Source organism: Mus caroli, chromosome 5 (assembly GCF_900094665.2).
Source record: "Mus caroli chromosome 5, CAROLI_EIJ_v1.1, whole genome shotgun sequence".
NCBI lineage: Eukaryota > Metazoa > Chordata > Mammalia > Rodentia > Muridae > Mus > Mus caroli.
The window spans coordinates 32980043-32997034 of record NC_034574.1 but is presented as its reverse complement, the minus strand read 5'-3'; the positions used below and the strand labels follow the sequence as shown (position 1 = coordinate 32997034).

Genomic DNA, 16992 nt, shown 5'->3' with positions numbered 1-16992 from the left:
CTAGGCCCCAGCTTTGATGTTAACAAGCCGGGGAGCCAGGTCAGGGAGGGCCCCAGAGCCTGCCTGTCCAGCCAGGTGGTGGCCAGAGGGGCTCAGTGGAGACTCACTGACTGCAATAAGTGGCTGTAATTGCGTTTATTAGCTCGACAAGGCAGATGTGAATTATTGTCTATGACAAAATGGCCACGTATCAGCACACATTAGATGCCACAAGGAAATAAGAACTGATGACTTTAGCAACATTAGGCATGTTCTCCCCTGAAGCTACTGGTGTGGGAAGGGCAGGAGATGGGCCCTGAGCCCGTAATGGGGATAGGAGGCCTGCCATCTCCTTGCTCTGCTCAGTCCCCACCATGCTTGTGGCCTGTCCTAAAGGTGCTGCTTCTGATGGCCTTTTATTTTCCACCCTGAAGGGCACTTGCAATCCATGTATTTCCAGGTCCTGAGAGGTTCCAAAGGTTGGCTTGGGGGCGGTGTTTTCCCAGCCCTTGGACCTTACACAGCTCCACAGCAGATGAGACACATGCTGGCACGTGGTGCGTCCAAGGCAGTGGTGCAGGCACAGGTGCTGGCAAGGTCCTGGTGGGCTAGCTGTCATACCAGTCGAGGAAGAGCAAGGAAAAGGAACACATGACGAGGAAGAAGAGGATCCACACTCGGAAACCTGCATTGTTTTTGATGGCCTGGCAGGAGGAGCACAGGCGTTAGCACCAGCCTGGACTGGGTTTAGAAGCCCTAGGTGCCCCGAGCACACCTCTATGAATCCTATGCTCTCATTAGATAGGCACAAAAGCCACTGTGCATGGACACTGACAGAGAGCAAAGCCCTTGCATTTCTTTTTTTTTTTTTTCCTTTTTTTTTCTTTCCTTTCCTTTTCTTTTTTTGGTTTTCCGAGACAGGGTTTCTCTGTGTAGCCTTGGCTGTCCTGGAACTCACTCTGTAGACCAGGCTAGCCTCAAACTCAGAAATCCGCCTGCCTCTGCCTCCCAAGACACTTTAAAAATTACATTTATCTCAATGGTGGGTAGGTGGGAATGCATGCCACCGTGTATGTGGGATAGGGTCAGAGGAAAATGTAGAGTTAATTCTCTGCTTCTACCCTGTAAACTTCAGAAATTAAAATCAGATTGTCTTGCCTGGCAACAAGCACCTTTATCCACTGAGCCATTTTGCTTGCTCTGTCTTTTAACCTCTTCTGTTGGGCAAAGCCTAACCTCCCAGGACTCAATTCCCCAGGGACCAATCCCATTTGAACCAGGGCTTGGGTGTTCCAGTGATGCCTGTCTATGGTGACACAAGGGAAAACTAGGAGGTCTGGGATTTAGAGACAGCTGGCTCATAAGGCTAGGTGCCTTACACAGTTAGTTCCTGGGTTCCTCCTCTCTGTGGACTCATCCTTGGTGTCAGATTATCCTGACCCTACCTGGGTGCTCTCCCACCCACTGTCCTTGCAGGGATGGAAGCTACTTTCTCTTGAGAATCAGCAGGTATTATGAACACATGCTCTGAGGCTGGCCCTGACTGTAAACCCATGGCTACAGCTGCAAGGTAGACCCTAAACACTACACAGTACTCTTGGACAACCTCACTAATGGGATTCAGGCTGCTGGGGTGCAGTGCTGGGCCACATCAGACTAGAAAGCACCAGGTACCTACCTCTCGGATGTCTTCGTTGCCTTCCTTAATATTTTCAGTTGCCCCCACGACTAACTGGTGAATGCTGTCGATCTCAGTTTCCTGTGGAAGAGAAGAATATCAGGGAAGACAGGCATTCTTTTCTCCACCAAGAAGACATTCTTCTACAAGTACTTGTCTGAAGCATAAAGCTTTCAGGGTGACCAGGCTCAGTGTGGATACTCTACCCTGTGCACTGTGGCCAGTACTTCTCCTCAGCCCCATTATCTGAAGTACAGCTAGTGCTCCAGGCCTCTCTCAGAGCCAGCAAGTAGTACCACTGACATATCTGGCCCATGGCAGGCCTTTCAGTGGGACTCTGACCAAGTCAGGTAGTGCCCTGCTGTAGTAACACCACATATGCCACCATGAATATGTTCTCTACATGGTAATCCAGTGACATACCCTGGCTAGCCATACAGCAAAGGGAATCACAGTCTTTTAGGCTCCAAGGTCTAGAGGCTGCACCCACACAGCCTGTGGATCGTCACCAGAGAGGTGGGCCTCACCCAACACAAAAAGAGGGAAATTTATGGCTCAGAGATGTCTACTAGCTTACAGAGGGTCACATACTGTTTGAGTGGCAGGACTAGGATAAGGCTCTTATCAGGTTGTACAGCTCACACTATCTCCTATCTCTCCTGTGTCACTCACCAAGTGACAAGGACAAATATGAACTGCTGATACTGGCCTCTTCTCCAGCATTGTTTATTCTTTATAAGGTCTAGAAGCCAGCTTCATGATGTTGTAGGCTTTGAAATACATTAGCCATACAAGCAGCATGTTTTTTTTTAATTTATTTTTTATTAGATATTTTCTTTATATACATTTCAAATGCGATCCCGAAAGTTCCCTATACCCTCCCTCCGCCCTGCTCCCCTACCCACCCACTCCCAATTCTTGGCCCTGGCATTCCCCTGTACTGGGGCATATAAAGTTCAAGCAGCATGTTTTTAACACATTGCTAAATGGGTAAGAGTTAGAACAAGACATGAATTGCTGGCCACAAATGCCCTGTGTAAATGCTGAGAACTTGGAAGTAAAGGGTGCTGGTCTCCATTCATGAGACAATGCTATTGGAGACCCTACCATACCAGCCACGTGGTACTGTTTTTAGTCTTCCTGTGGGGGTGGGGGTGGAAGGAAAGGGGAGCATGCTCTAATGTGCCCACATTTAGGGAGCCCTTCCTGGTATAATGCTATAGAATGGAAGGCAGGCTTCAGTCATTCAGTTCCCAGTGGAGACATCACTGGAGTGCACATGGCACATGGCCCAGGGCATGTGGGTAGTGACACACTGCAGAGATCATCAGAGCAGGAGCTGAGGAGTTTGCCATAAACAGCCCGCAGCACTGACATAAGCGTGGTTCTCAAGGCCTCACAGTTCAAGGGGCCCATGGTGGACTCCAGAGGGACACCATCCTCATAACCTACTATACTTCCCATAGGGCAGCTCTCTTCTTTCTCAGGGGGGCTTTTTGCTTAGGCCTCTTGGGCAGTCACTGCAGTGCCAGCTGATGTCCCTTGGTAGAAGGCTGAGTCCTGGAGCCTAAAAGACTGTGATTCCCTTTGCTGTATGGCTAGCCAGGGTATGTCACTGGATTACCATGTAGAGAACATATTCATGGTGGCATATGTGGTGTTACTACAGCAGGGCACTACCTGGCTTGGTCAGAGTCCCACTGAAAGGCCTGCCATGGGCCAGATAGGTCAGTGGTACTACTTGCTGGCTCTGAGAGAGAGAGAGGCCTGGAGCACTAGCTGTACTTCAGATAATGGGGCTGAGGAGAAGTACTGGCCACAGTGCACAGGGTGGAGTATCCACAGTGCAACCTGGTCACCCTGAAAGCTTTATGCTTTAGACAAGGCGACTCTCCCCAAAGTGAGCTGCGGTGCCAGAAGCTTGCTTTGATGGCTTCCTCTGTCATGCAGCTGACATGGCCATTAGGCCAAGGGTCTGCACAAAGCCTGTCTCCAGGGTTCATGGCCTTCACACACATGTGGCTTGGGTAGATCTTTAAGATACTTATGAACAGGGCTGGAGAAATGGCTTGGCAGTTAAGAGCACTGACTGTTCTTCCAGAGGTCCTGAGTTCAATTCCCAGCAACCACATGGTGGCTCACAACCATCTGTAATGGGATCTGGTGCCCTCTTCTGGTGTTTCTGAAGTCAGCTACAGTGTACCCATATAAATAAATAAATCTTTTTTTTTTCTTTTAAAAAAGATACCTGTGAATCTTATTCTTATGACCGTGTACTCCCAAATGTTCTTAGCTTCTACCTCATCCATGCTGACTCAACTCCGCTGTGAGGTTCAGGCAGCTGTGAGTGAGCCAACATCCCGGAGAGAAAAGTATGTTTTAGTCCTAAGCTCACCGGGGAGCAATCTTCCCCCTCTCAGCTGGGCTCCAGGAGCAGCAGGGGCTGGCTGAGAGGCTGTCCCTAATTTCTGGAGCACAGTGGGTTGAAAAGCAGCTCTCCACTCGGCACCGGGCAGAGCGCTTCTGTGCTCACCTGTGAACACAACAGCAGCCCCGTGGTCCCCTCCCTTTCTACAGGTGGGGGTGGGGGATGGCATGGAGGGCTGCACCTTCCTAGTACCACTGGATGCTCTAGCTCACAGGGGCCACTCTGCTCCTCAGCTGTGCCCCAGAGGGTTGCTGTGGGCTGACTGGAAGCGAGGTCAGGGTGCTCTGAGTGATGTGACTAGCTAACAGAACATGGTGCTGTCTAGTCTGCAGCACTCAGAGGTTTCTGGAAGAGGGCTCCAAGCTCTCTGTCAGTCCTAACTCAAAACTGCTGGGCCTCTGGATCCTTTTACCTGTTGCAAAACCTTTTCGGTGAATATCTCTTGGAGTCTGGAAATTTCAACGACTTTCCCTTCGATTTGCCTTCAGAAAAGAATGGACAGGTGACATGTTAGCTGTTAGTTCCTGGTAATCTAAGACGAATGGTACAATTTTCTGAAGGAAACATTAAAGTGATGGCAAAAGAGGAAGGGCAGCCATGCCTGACAGGAGGAGGAGCTGGGCAGGCACGGTAAGTCCTCTGCGTAGCCTCGTTACCTTGTGATACATGCTGGAGAAGCAAAGGCATGGTCACTTTGAAAGCCCATCTTTAAAAAAAAAAGTATTATTTCTCTCTCAAGCCAGCTCCCTATGGCAAGACAATGCTGCAGTTCAGTCTGTGATCACCCCGTCTGGTTTAGCAATTACGTGCTTGCCCAACCTGAAACACTTTCCACCATGGGGCAGGCTGGGGCTGAGGGGCTGAGAGTGGAAGCTGGCTCAGACTGACCTTCCCTACTCCAGCACAGCTGAGTCAGGGGCAGGAGAAAGGTGTGAGTGGTGAGAGGAGCTGGGATTCCCTCTAGAAAATATGAGAAGGGCAGACAGGAGACATGGAAGGAGCAGTACCAGGGCATGGAGAAGAACAGTAAGTGGATGGGCAGAAGAGGCCCGAGAGAGCCACCTCTGGGACAAAACCCTGGGGCTGTCCCAGGGAGTACCCCTACCCTGAATAAGTCCCAGGCTGGGAGGGGCCACACTCTGAATGGAATGGGGTCCTGCAAAGACTCAGCTATTGCTTCCACAGCACTGCCACACTCCTGTGGAACACGGGTGCTTGCAGTTCACTGGCAAGTGGGTGTGAGCCTGGTCACCTGGAAGCAGGACTCCTGGGACAAGTACCTTCACAAGGCCCCCACTGCATTTACAGCCACTCCACCCAAGCAGCCCTGTGCTAGTGCTATGGTTCTGCATTTGGGGCAGACTGTCTTTAGTGTGTGCTTTTTGGATGCTGCAGCACCCACAAGCTTACTGTAGCAGCCAGTTTCCTCCCACAGGCTCAGCGGGCCCTGCCCTGTTACACGTGGGTGCCTGGATGCCAAAGCAAGTGGAAAGAGCCCCCTGTATCTGGGAAAGCTGTCATCAAGCTACTAGCTACATACATACCTCACTTCGTCAAACAAGCTGTTCATTTCACCAATGAGTCGCTGATTTTCTTGTTCAAACTGCAAAGAAGCACGCACACTCAGAATGATATCAGATGGGACTCAAGAAAGGGGGAACAAGGAACCTTTGACCTGCCACCCACTTTCTTGGCCAGCACAGGGTATTGCCAGCAGATTGTCTGAAAAATACCATACTCAGGGAGGAAAATGCTTGCCAGTCCAAAGACTAACTGTGCTACTTTGACTTCAGAGTCCTCCTGGGTCTGAACTCAGGAGCAGCTGACACTCAGACTAACGGCTGAGCAGAGGAAGCTGCCTCTGCAGCTTCAGACACACACTCCGCTTTGATTCCACGGCTGCCACCTATCTCCAGGTGCAGCATTTTAGACAGAGAACTTGGTGTGGGGAGACTGAGGGGCAGAGGCTGGCAGGCTCCTTGGTCTGTGACAGGGACAGACCTTTGACCTCCCAGGGCTTTGTGTGGCAGCACCAGGGCTGCCCACTGCCTAGAGGTAGCACCACTGCCCTTTTAGAGTAAGCTCCACACCTGCTTCATACTGGCGTGTCCTAATTTTCCTTCTGTGGAGTAAAGTCTAGATCCTGAGCAGAACGCTCTGAAAAGAACTCAGGTAATACATGGCTCCTCATGTTGGGCTCAGTACCCCACTGCCTATGACAACAGTGCACTGCTTCCCTGTTGACTCTACCTGGCCCAGCAGAAGAGGCCTCAGGTACATATTATCATCTGTGATCCAACCAATGTTCACCTCTGATGGCAGCCTCAGCCACTTCCACAGGACACAGGTGTATGCCACATCCCCCCATCTCTTCTGACTGGCTGGGGCCTCCAGCACAGGTGCCATGTTAAGGCTTGGCCACAGAGCAGATGGAGGCACTTTCTCTGGATCTTCCCTGCATGCAGCTTCACTGTGATATTTCTTAACTTGTTCAGGGATCAGCTTCTCTCGAGAGGCAGAGCCATCTTTAGTCCTTAAGCCCTGCACAAACCCTGCTGCCCGGCCATCAGAACTGAGGCTTCATTCTACCCTAGACTCATCAGATCAGAAAATGGGAGGAGGAGGAGGATGGGGTGGTTCCCAGCACCACTTGAGTCATAGCAGGCTGCCTTGCATACTGTGGAGACAGTATTGCTAGTGGCTGTTTTCATTAGGCATCACAGAGACCAGGTAAGAGAATAAAACCTTCACTTTGAGTCTGAAGGCATCAGCTGTTAACTGTCTGCTCAGCAGTGACTTAGGAGGCCAGTATTCCTTGAGCAGGTGTAATTACTTCAGTTGTAGGTGCTGATTTACATGCATCAACCCCCTCAGGTATGCTCAAGTTTGTTTTCCAGCGAAGCATTTCCTTTCTTTCTTTCTTTTTCCCCTAATGATAAAATATGGATCTGCCCTTTTAAATCTTGTCTTTAGATGCTTTGAAACTGTTCTTACACACGATTAACTATCAGTCTAGGTGACTTACTACTGGAATGCTGCCTGGAAACAAAGACCTCTGGTTTCCTCCAGCCCAGGCATGAGATCCAGGGCTGTGGGGCCTTTCTAAGCCCTAGCAGCTGACACTTCGGAAAGTATCACAGTGGCTCCAGCAGTCAGGCAAAGGCACAGGCTTCCCTGACCCCAGGAGTTCTGTATGCCATCTCAGAAATACCCAGCCTTTCAAGGGACTGATGCCACACGCCATCCCATGTGGTAAGGGGTGCTACTTCATAACAAATGCTGCTACTGTTAAGAACTGTAATGTAAATGCCTGTGTTTTCTGATGGACACTCACTGGCAAACCTGCCCCGAAGTTTGGGTAGCAGGGGTTGCCATGGTGGCCACATACCTCATGGTATGGAAGCCAGGTGTGAGAGCTCATGAAAATGGTTAGGTGGTCCTAGTTGGTCGGCAATCTTTCTTTTTCTTTTTTTTTCTTTTTTGGTTTTTCAAGACAGGGTTTCTCTGTATAGCCCTGGCTGCCCTCGAACTCAGAAATCCACCTGCCTCTGCCTCCCGAGTGCTGGGATTAAAGGCGTGAGCCACCACGCCCGGCTGTCGGCAACCTTTTGATGGCCACCAGTTTCTTTGTGGACAGCTGTGAACCTTGTCCTTCCTTGACCCTGAGGTATGAAGTTGCAGTTGAAATCCCATCCCCTTCACCTTTGAATCTGTATGTCTTTGGGTAGGTGAGTAATCCAATCCTTCTGTCCTTCTGCCTTTGGGAAGAGTAGGACTTAGGCACTGAGGTCGTTAAGACACGTATGTTGTCTCCTTGAGTACTCTCTGGGAGGCAGATTCCAGACAGGTTGTTAATGTGAGTTGGGAGATGCGTGGAGGTCCCTTTCACCTCAGATTCAATGGAGCAGCTGTGGCCCATTGCTGTCTCACTCTGTCAGGCTCTGGAATATGTACAGGCTGTTCCTTCTAGGGTCAGTCTGACTGTGCAGCCATGTTGCCTCCTCACATAAGTAGGGACTTGGCCAGGCCAGGCACAGGGCTGAACCAAAGCCTTAGTCTCTGTCATCAACACCACAGCAGGATGTCTATATGCCCAGAGATACAACTTGAGATTCAGGTGTCCCTGAACAGGTAGGTGTCTATGGCTCACCACACAGTGGGGGCTGCAATACTCCCTCCTGGATGAGGCTAAGTAACATAACCCAAGTGGAAGTACTCAAGACAGCCATGGTGCAAGCACAGTATGCTAAGCAATAGCTCCCTTTACTATCTGCCTCTTGGTGGTCAACTAGACTTTCCCTCTGTGAAGGGCTTCTAGTCTGGTTTAAAAGACACAAGTCCGTTAGTAATATCTTTCTATAGAAATCCTGTTTTCAATTTACCCCTCTTTGCTAAGTTTTACAAAGAAAGACACTATTGTCAAGGCCTTTCAGTAAAAAATAAGGCAGGATGAAGTGTTCCCATCTCAAGTTGTCCAGAGAAGAAAAGTGAGGACTCAGACGCTCCCAACACCTAAGTTCTTGATATATGAATTGTGCTGGGCCTCAGGATGAAAGTGTGCCAGCTGGCTGCCTGGGTGCCATGAGCTCTGGGGACACCTGCTATAGACTCACTGTATACAGGTTTAAGAAAGGCCATAGTAGTGTCTTCAAAGTTACCTCAATGAACACAACAATAAATAAAGGTGACTCTGCTTGAGTAAAATGAATGGGGCATGTAAGAGAAATGTGGGTTCTAAAGGACAGCAATCTTAACGTCTGACATTAGGAAACAACTGAGCTTCACTGAGCCTGCCATAAACCTCTGCCGACTTAAGGCCGCATCCACCTGTACCATGACTTACACCTGGACAGCGACTGCACATGCAAACAACATCCCGTAGCCATTCTGCACCACCTAGAAACAACTTCTTTGTTTAAAAGAATGAACTAAATTGCCAGTATAGGGCTTAATTTCATCCTAAGGGAAAGTTCCAACACTCATTATGAATTATGACCACAATTTGCTAAACTACTTTCATCATAAAACCAATAATATAGTATTCCTGTCTACCATTTTTAGGATTGGGCCTTTGAATTGGGCTAGTCAGATTTTACAATACGACTTTCAGCAATTACTCCCCAACAAGAACGTCATTAGGTGAACATTAAGTAGACTGTTATAAAAAGTTTGAGACATCCTTCTGTCCCATCCACCCGCAGCAACAGAACAAAAACCAGGAAGCACTGCAGACACTGGTTATATGGCACCAACCCTGCAGGCTACACCAGCAGCCTTTTGGTGAATGGTCTGGTTGGGACAGCAGGACATGAAAGATGACACCACAGACTTGGGAGAGAAACTCTCCTGATACTTGTCTTCAGCTGTGTGGCAGGCTGTGTGGCAGAGTGGCTCTCAATCACGACTCTCTATAGTTCTGCAGGGCATCCATTCAGATGAGCTTGATGCCCACCGAGGCTCATTTGCTTCCCAAGTTACATGGACAAGTAGTGAGAGGAGGACTCACAGCTGACTGCCCGGTGCCCCAGCTCTGGTTCTCCTCCATCTTAGAAGGACTATGCCATGGGATGGCAGACACCTTGCTGTCTGCTTCCTTAGGCCTACCTTTCACAGTGCCAGTGGTGACAAATAGCATGATTTTAGCACACTCCTGTCATTCATTATTAGTTGTCAGAGAGCATACAATCCAGCTGTATTGAAACCCATTTGTTATTTTCTGCCTCTAATGTAGCATTTCCAGGTATCACTCATGGCCCTGTCTCCTCCCTGTCTACAGTGTTTCTAGGAGGATGTCCTATGGCAGTCTACATCTTCTGTCATGTTCACAGTACTTCCAAGATGTCTAAAATGGAATTATCAACTCCTGCTCCCTGTGCCCCAATTCCCAGATCCATGCTTGCCCTTTTCCTGACTGCCCCAGTCAGAAATCTCCCAAGTCTCTGGTCCTCTCACATCTGTCCTTCAGGGGATAGCTCTCCATCATCAGCCCTAGGCGGCATCCTTATTCCCCTTGAGAGCTGTAAGAGTACACAGAGGTTCCAGATGAAGGCAGATGTGGGCTGCGGTGGGCTGAGTCCAGAGCCCTTTCCTTGGCCTTAAGGTAGCAGCTCCTTAAGCTTCCCAAATGTTTTCACCTGTTTGTGCTAATTGCTTTCTGTTTCAGCCGTTTGTTTCAAGCAAGGTGAAAAAGGAAGTTAAGTAAGAGACTCTGAGCCTGTCACCTGGGCTGGACAGCTAACTCTGAGGAAGCAGGCATGTGAACAGGCCTTCCATACCATTGACAAGAACCTCAAGCATTTACGCTACACTCATCAGTCACTGACCTACTTAGCAGCCATCCGCAATCACTGACCTGGTGAGCAACGATTCTGCTCACATGGTCCTAGCATAGTAGAGGGTACAGAATACAAGAGGTCACACTGGAGACATGATAGGAGTCAGACAGGAGTGGGGAGAAAAGCCCTTTCCAGGGAAATAGCCAGTGGCACAAACAGCTTTCTGAAAGGCAGAAGGCTAGGCCAAGGCCAGAGCCCATTCTTATTAGACAGGAGGGCTTCTGTTCACCACAGATCCTCTTGTCTCCAGAGACTGGGAACCCAGCTCCACTCTTATCAGCAGGGGCTTGCTGGCAAGGCCATTGCTGCTCTTTGCCAAGGACAGGAGGAGATGACAAATACTGCAAGCCTGAAGAAGATCCAGGGAGATGAGCCCTAAATGGCTCATCGTCAATGCTGCACAGCCAGGAGGCTGCCGTTTGGGAAGCTATCACCAAAACTTTGTCCCCTGAAACCACTCAGAAAAGACAAATAAGACACTTAGCACAAGGGACAGGTCACCAGGAGGTCATCATTGTCCTGATGGTTGTTCCTGTCACCCTTCAGTCATCACCATGTTTCTTTCCATTTCTATGACTCCAGAGACTCAACTGAGTATATGCACCATCTTTGCAAACATAAGAGACACATTTAAAATGGATGCCTAGCATCCTGCTGGTGAAGACGCTTAGCAAGACCATCCAAGCTAACTTCTGTTGAAATTATGCTACCGTGAACTGACATCATGAAAAGCCTAACAGGAAGTAGGATATTAAGTGGGTAAGTGTATCTAAAATGTGTTTATACTTTTAAAGCTCAGTATCAAATTAGGAAAATTTGCACAACCTCCCACTTACTCAAAGTCTTAGGACAGGCAGTTAAAGGGAAGCAGTTAGGATTACCATCTGTATCTCTTCTGGAGACAGCTCATCTTCACCCTTGCCATCGCCCCAGGTTCCCAGTTCGGGCTGTGATTCAGCCAAAGGCTTTTCTGTTAAGAAAGGAAACAGTAAAGTGGACAAAAATAGGAAGCCAGCTATTTAGTCAGAACAGGCAGCTTAAGAAGCAGGCATATGAAGGCATCAAAAGGAGTAGAGTTGTGCAGTGTGGTCCAAACTGGAGAGTTAGCTAGTGTGCTAACTCCATGACCCATCCATGTACTACTAAGTCTTTTTCTAGGATAGCCATAGACTAATAACATGAACATTTTAATCTAGAAAACCTTCTGTTCGTGACAAGACAAGCACACAATGCCTCTTCAATAGCACAGGTGCCTTGAAAGAACTGCTGCCCAGCATGATCAAGGAGGGCTGTCTGTCTGGGGGAAGGTAAAGGCTGCTCAGTGGGGGCTATTACAAGCCGGATCCTAAAGGGGATTCTAGGTTTCTGTGTGTAGTCGTGTCCCTGGGCTCCATCATTGTTTTGCTAGGGTCTCAAAGGCAAATGCTGCATCCTTTTCTTTTCCTTAGCCCTAATCAATTTCCTATTAAGCTTAGCCCTGCGCGGTGGTCAGAGTTCAAGGGGTTTTGGCTGGGAAACCCAGCACACTCAGCACAGCAGAGTGGAGAGGAGGTAGACTAGGCCCAGTCTGCATCAAAGTTATGGCTACTATTAGAAACACATCTTTATCAACAGTGACCTATACCTCAGTGCAGGTGAGCCGGAGCTACAGACAAGAGAAAACATCGAGATCACAGAGCATGCTCAGGCAGAGTGGCACTGTTCTGAGCAACACTCTGGGTGTGAACCCATCACACTCACACCCCTGTGACGTCAGTCCCCTACTTGGCTTCAGTATGGTCCTCATTTCAGATTTCTCTTCCCTTCTCCTTTGAATACAAACATAAAGCCCTCTAACAATAGATCTAAGCATGAATTAGCTACATCAGCATGGAGGAGTTCTGTGCTCTCCAGGTGCTTCGACTGTGTGTCACCTGAAGCCCTTCTGATCTGGGCCTCAGGACTCGCCTAAAACACAGTGCTCACAGCATACTGAGCCAACCAGTCAGATCCTGATGCCCTACCTGCATCCCAGGCCTTCTGTAGTTTTGCTGCAGCCAGCCTCTGCAACCTGATTTCTTATAACTTGTGCTCCTCACTAACCCCAAGGGCTCAGTGACTACATCCACGTGGGCCTCCATCACTCAAGGGCTCAGTGACTACACCCACAAGGGCTTCCATCACTCTGCCCTTCAGTGTTCTCCTTGTTCTATTTCTTCTGCCTATGACTGTCTAAGCTTCTTTCTTAGGTGCTGACTACGTTGCTCAGGGCTACCTCTTCCTGAGGCCCCCAGGACACTCTGCTGAACTCTGTCCCCACTTCTGTTTTTCCCAGGATGCTACTTTCGTCTAGGAGCTGGAACCCTATCTTCCCAGGCAACATCGAGCTCCTCAGGGGCAGGAACCATGACTCACTAGAGAAACACATCTGAATACCCAGAAACCCAGGTGGGAAAACAATTTACCACAGACACGAAGAATGCAGCCTTGCCAGGCAGAAGGTTTAAGGAAAAGGCCTTAATGCTGGAGGAGGTAGGCCAACCAGGAGCAGAAGTGTGAACTTGCTGACTAAATGACAAGTGCCAAGTGGCAGAGGGAGTATGACAGACAGTAGACCATCCCTTGCCTAGATCCATACCACCTTTTTTTGGTATCAGAACATGCTCATGTGGGTGACACCTCAGGTTTCAAAAGGAAATAAATACTGAAAGGCTAAGTAAAAGACACATCCCCACAGGTCAGGCTTGAAAACTGTCACTCGCAGCACACTTAGCAGATGTCCACACACAGGAAGAAACACTTTCTACTGGCACGCTGTAAAGGGCAGACACAGCCATGTGAAGGAGAGCTGGCTGTAGGGGAGAATTTTCCCTGTCAGGATCAAGCCTGAGATACAAAGAAGAACATAGCCAGGAAACAGACAGCACATGAAAGCTGGGTGCAGGTCTTTCCCTGGCCTGTCTGGCCTGCTTCTCCCCTTCTCTCCACTTCCTTCAGAAGTGCACCCAGGCTAGGGCACCACAATGCCTATTTCCCAAGATCCCCCGAGCTCCTAGTTCTAAGTCTCCCTGCTCACCCCTCAATACCCTGTTTCCACCTGAACACCCAGCAGGCAGGCCCCAAAGGCCCAACACATTTAGGTATGTGGACTCCCTTCCCCCACCTTACTGTCAGAGTGTACATGGAGCTACACTCACCTCAGGCAGCAATGCCTTCCACCAGCTCTTCAGCCTCAAGGCTATAAGTTTTACCAAGCTCCCATCCCACACACCCAAATGACCGCAGAGTCCAAAATGTGACAGGAACACTCGTCTCCATGGGGGTGGGGGTGGGGCCCAGTGGCAGGGGTCTTGTGTCTGGGTTGTGGCAAGAGATTACTGTCCAGCCTGCCAGCTTCCATGCCACCTCTCAGCAGTGTCAGAGCTGTTTGGATATCAGCCATACCATGGTCCACTCCAGCTCTGGAATGCCCATTGGAGTCCTACCATGCTGAGCTCCAAAGGCAAACTTGGATTCAGCTGCGAACTTCATGAGGATGCCTCCCCACTGCCTCCCCAGCGCCATGCATGTTGCCTTTCCCACACTGGCCCCTCTGAGGGCCCTGGTCACTGGTGATGCTAGGTCCTTTAGGATGCTTATTTGTCATTCACAGATGTTCTTAAGAAACTGCCATTCACTCTGGTTTTAGGGATTTTGCATTTGATTGTGTGTTTTCTTAACTTTTAAAAATCAACTTTGGTTTGTTTGTTTGTTTGTTTGCCTGTTTGTTTTCTAAAGACACACAGAGAGGAAGGATGTGGTGTTGGGTAGGTGAGCAGGAACTTGGAGGAGTCAGAGGAGGGGAGATATGATCAGAATATACTGTATTAGATTTTTTTCAATTAATAAAAAAACCACCATTCAGATCCTTTGCCATTTCCAGCTGGGTGTGTTTTTAGCTTTCAGTTGAAAAGCCTGTATGTCCACCCATGTGGATGGAAGTGCATCATCAGATTCTGTGGGCTGTCTTTGCATTCTCTTGGTCTCCTTTGAACACAAGCCCCATGACTAGTACTGATCTCCGTGCTCCCATGTTTAACAGCCACAGTGATGCTCAGTGAGCACCGTGAGTGTAGGGCCCAGGGGCTCCTGTCCACATGTGCTGTTTCCTGCACGCTGCTCACAACTGCTCACAGCTCAACCAGTCAGAAGACAACTTTCCGATCATGTGGAGTCCAAGGCTGAGCATAGGAACACGACCGCTCTCCTCACCCTCACAGGCACCACAGTGGAAGGGCGCTGGCCCTCACTTGCTTCCCTATGAGCCCAAAGAAGAGCCATTTCCACTAACTATGAAGTTCCAAGGCCTGGCACCACATGCAGTGTAGGTTTGAGGTCAGCAGTATAATTGGGTATCTTTCCATGAGATGCACTGTCTCTCTAGGCCCTCAGGCAGCACTGGCTTTCCCTCCTGTCACCAGCCTGAGTAGGTGAAAGACTGACTGTGGCTGCTGCATCCAGCTTCAGTAAATGGAGTTAGGATGCCCATCTTGTCCTTTGGGGAGCTGTGCCCATGGGACTGTAGGGAAGCCCTGGGCAGGCACAGAGGTAAACAGAGCCCCTGCATACTGCACCTCAGCAGCTCTGAGCCAGGAATAGGCTGAGGCTGTGCAAACAGAACCACCCACGTGGAAGGCTGCTGTGCTTCTTCAGTGCTGGACTTTGAGCTGTTATATAACTTCTCTGACTCTTAGCTTCCTCACCTATTAAAATACTCACAAAAGCGCACCCCCCCAAAGATCCAATGCGAGTCAGGCCTGTCACTCAGTCAGGATGTGTGGAACAATGAAAGGCTCCAAAAGTGCTGTTCCCACTGCACAGGGGGCCTCTGGCATTCTCCAGGGTGGTGAGCCATGATGAGTGCATGTGGAACACTTATGAAATGCAGGGAATCATGAGAGAGAGGTGGGCTTGAGAGCCAGACCATATACCAGTGAGTCTTGGACCTAGTATTTAAGAGCTTTCACCCTGGAAAAGTAGCCTGGACTCGGAGCCTTTCAGGGTCTTCTAAAGAAAAGAGGCTATGACCCTCCAGTGGTGGCAGAGCCACAGACAGAGAAAACATTCAGGCAGGCCTCACAGCTTCAGTGAGCTGCTAGGCAGTGAGCGGTGCCACACGAAACCTGCTTGCTTGCTACACCGTATGCAGGGATGCAGTGCATCCCTAGCCAGAGGTACATGGACTGTACACATAATGAAGCAGTCCGTGACATTCTGATTTGATGCAGACTAGGCATTTCTTTGGCATGGACTGTCAGGAACATCACCGTCTGTGATGACAAGCAATACAAATCCATCCTTGCATCTTATCCCAGGAGCTGCCTGGCTGTGGAGACCCCTGAGAAAGCATGCTCCATGCTGGGGTAGTGTAGCTGCCTGCCACCAGTACAGACTTCCATTGTGGAGGCTTACACCGTCTTTAGCAGGCAGGCTCAATGGCGCCTCCTCAGTCTCCGCCCAGCAGGAGCACAGGACAGCAGCCCTTCTTCAGAGTCCATGTGAATGTGTGATCCTCAGACTGAGCACTGCTGCCTCTCAGCTGCTTCTGCTTTAGGCGTCTATGCTCACCACGCCGGGTCAGGAACTGCTGCTGCCTCTCTGCTTCGTATTCCTGCTGACAGGTCAGAAGGAAGACGCGCAACGCAAGACTTTTACCTTGAGTCATACCTGGCAGCTCCTCAGCAGCAGGCTTTCCTTCAGAGTCCTGGGAAGCGTTCTGAGGGGCTTTCTCAGATGTAGAGTCTTTCCTCTTGGTATGTGGCTCAGGTTCCAGCTTAGATCTAAAGACAAATACTTGGAAGTTATTTATTTTACTTCCCAAACAGGATCCCTTTCTGACAACAGAGAGGGTCACGTGTGACTTGTGCACTTTTGCTCTGGCCCCTCTACTGGGTTCTAAGAGTCACACGGACACATCCCACCTTCACGGGAAGGTACCATGTTGACAGTACATGGCTTTCTGCATTCCAGCCACAGCCCAGTGCTTAGTATCTGCATACACTGAGGTTGCCCTGGAAAAGGACACCACACCAGGAAGTGGGTATACAGTAAGCAGTAGTTCTATACTAATTCAAAAATACTGCCAAAGACACTCATATACACACGTGCTGCGTACGTGAACACGTGCAGTATCCTGAAATAGTTTAACTATGAAAGTACAAGTCTTTAACAGCCAGTTGAGCCAGGAAGCTCTGTGTTAAGCTTCCTTCTCACCTCTTCCTATACACCTCTGCCCACAATGTGGTCTCCTTTCCCACCATAGGGTACACAGTCCTGTCTGCTACTTAAGAGATCTTCACAGGCTTTCTTCAAGTTTTAAAAATGTGAACTTAAGTTTTACTTCTTATTTATCACTAGTAGGTACACATGTGTGTCTGCAGGCATGCAGTGCAGGTACGGAGCTCAGAAGACAACCTTTGTCTATATGTCTTCTCTTTCCACTTTGCTGAGGTAGGTCCCTCTCATTTCTCTGGGAACTTCCAGGTGGTTTCCTGTCTCCCCCTCCCATCTCACTGCAGGAGCACTGAGACCACACCTCCCATCTCACTGCAGGA

The 16992-nt window shown here is 49.4% G+C and overlaps 1 protein-coding gene across 3 annotated transcripts in view; it reads right to left on the bottom strand.

Annotated features, from left to right (window-relative positions):
* Positions 1–120: 120 nt before the first annotated feature.
* The window catches only part of Stx18 (syntaxin 18), a 93509-nt gene continuing 76637 nt past the window's right edge, over positions 121–16992 (bottom strand). The window contains exons 6-11 of one of the 3 annotated variants that reach the window (XM_021162410.1): positions 16106–16218; positions 11302–11390; positions 5630–5688; positions 4498–4567; positions 1658–1738; positions 121–683 (exon numbers count right to left, since the gene is read on the bottom strand). In XM_021162410.1, coding sequence (XP_021018069.1) covers positions 588–683; positions 1658–1738; positions 4498–4567; positions 5630–5688; positions 11302–11390; positions 16106–16218 — 508 coding nt within the window. In that variant the 3' untranslated portion in view covers positions 121–587. Of the gene's footprint in view, positions 684–1657; positions 1739–4497; positions 4568–5629; positions 5689–11301; positions 11391–15850; positions 16219–16992 lie in introns of those variants that run through there. The other 2 variants (XM_021162409.2, XM_029477012.1) reach the window with 2 other exon arrangements.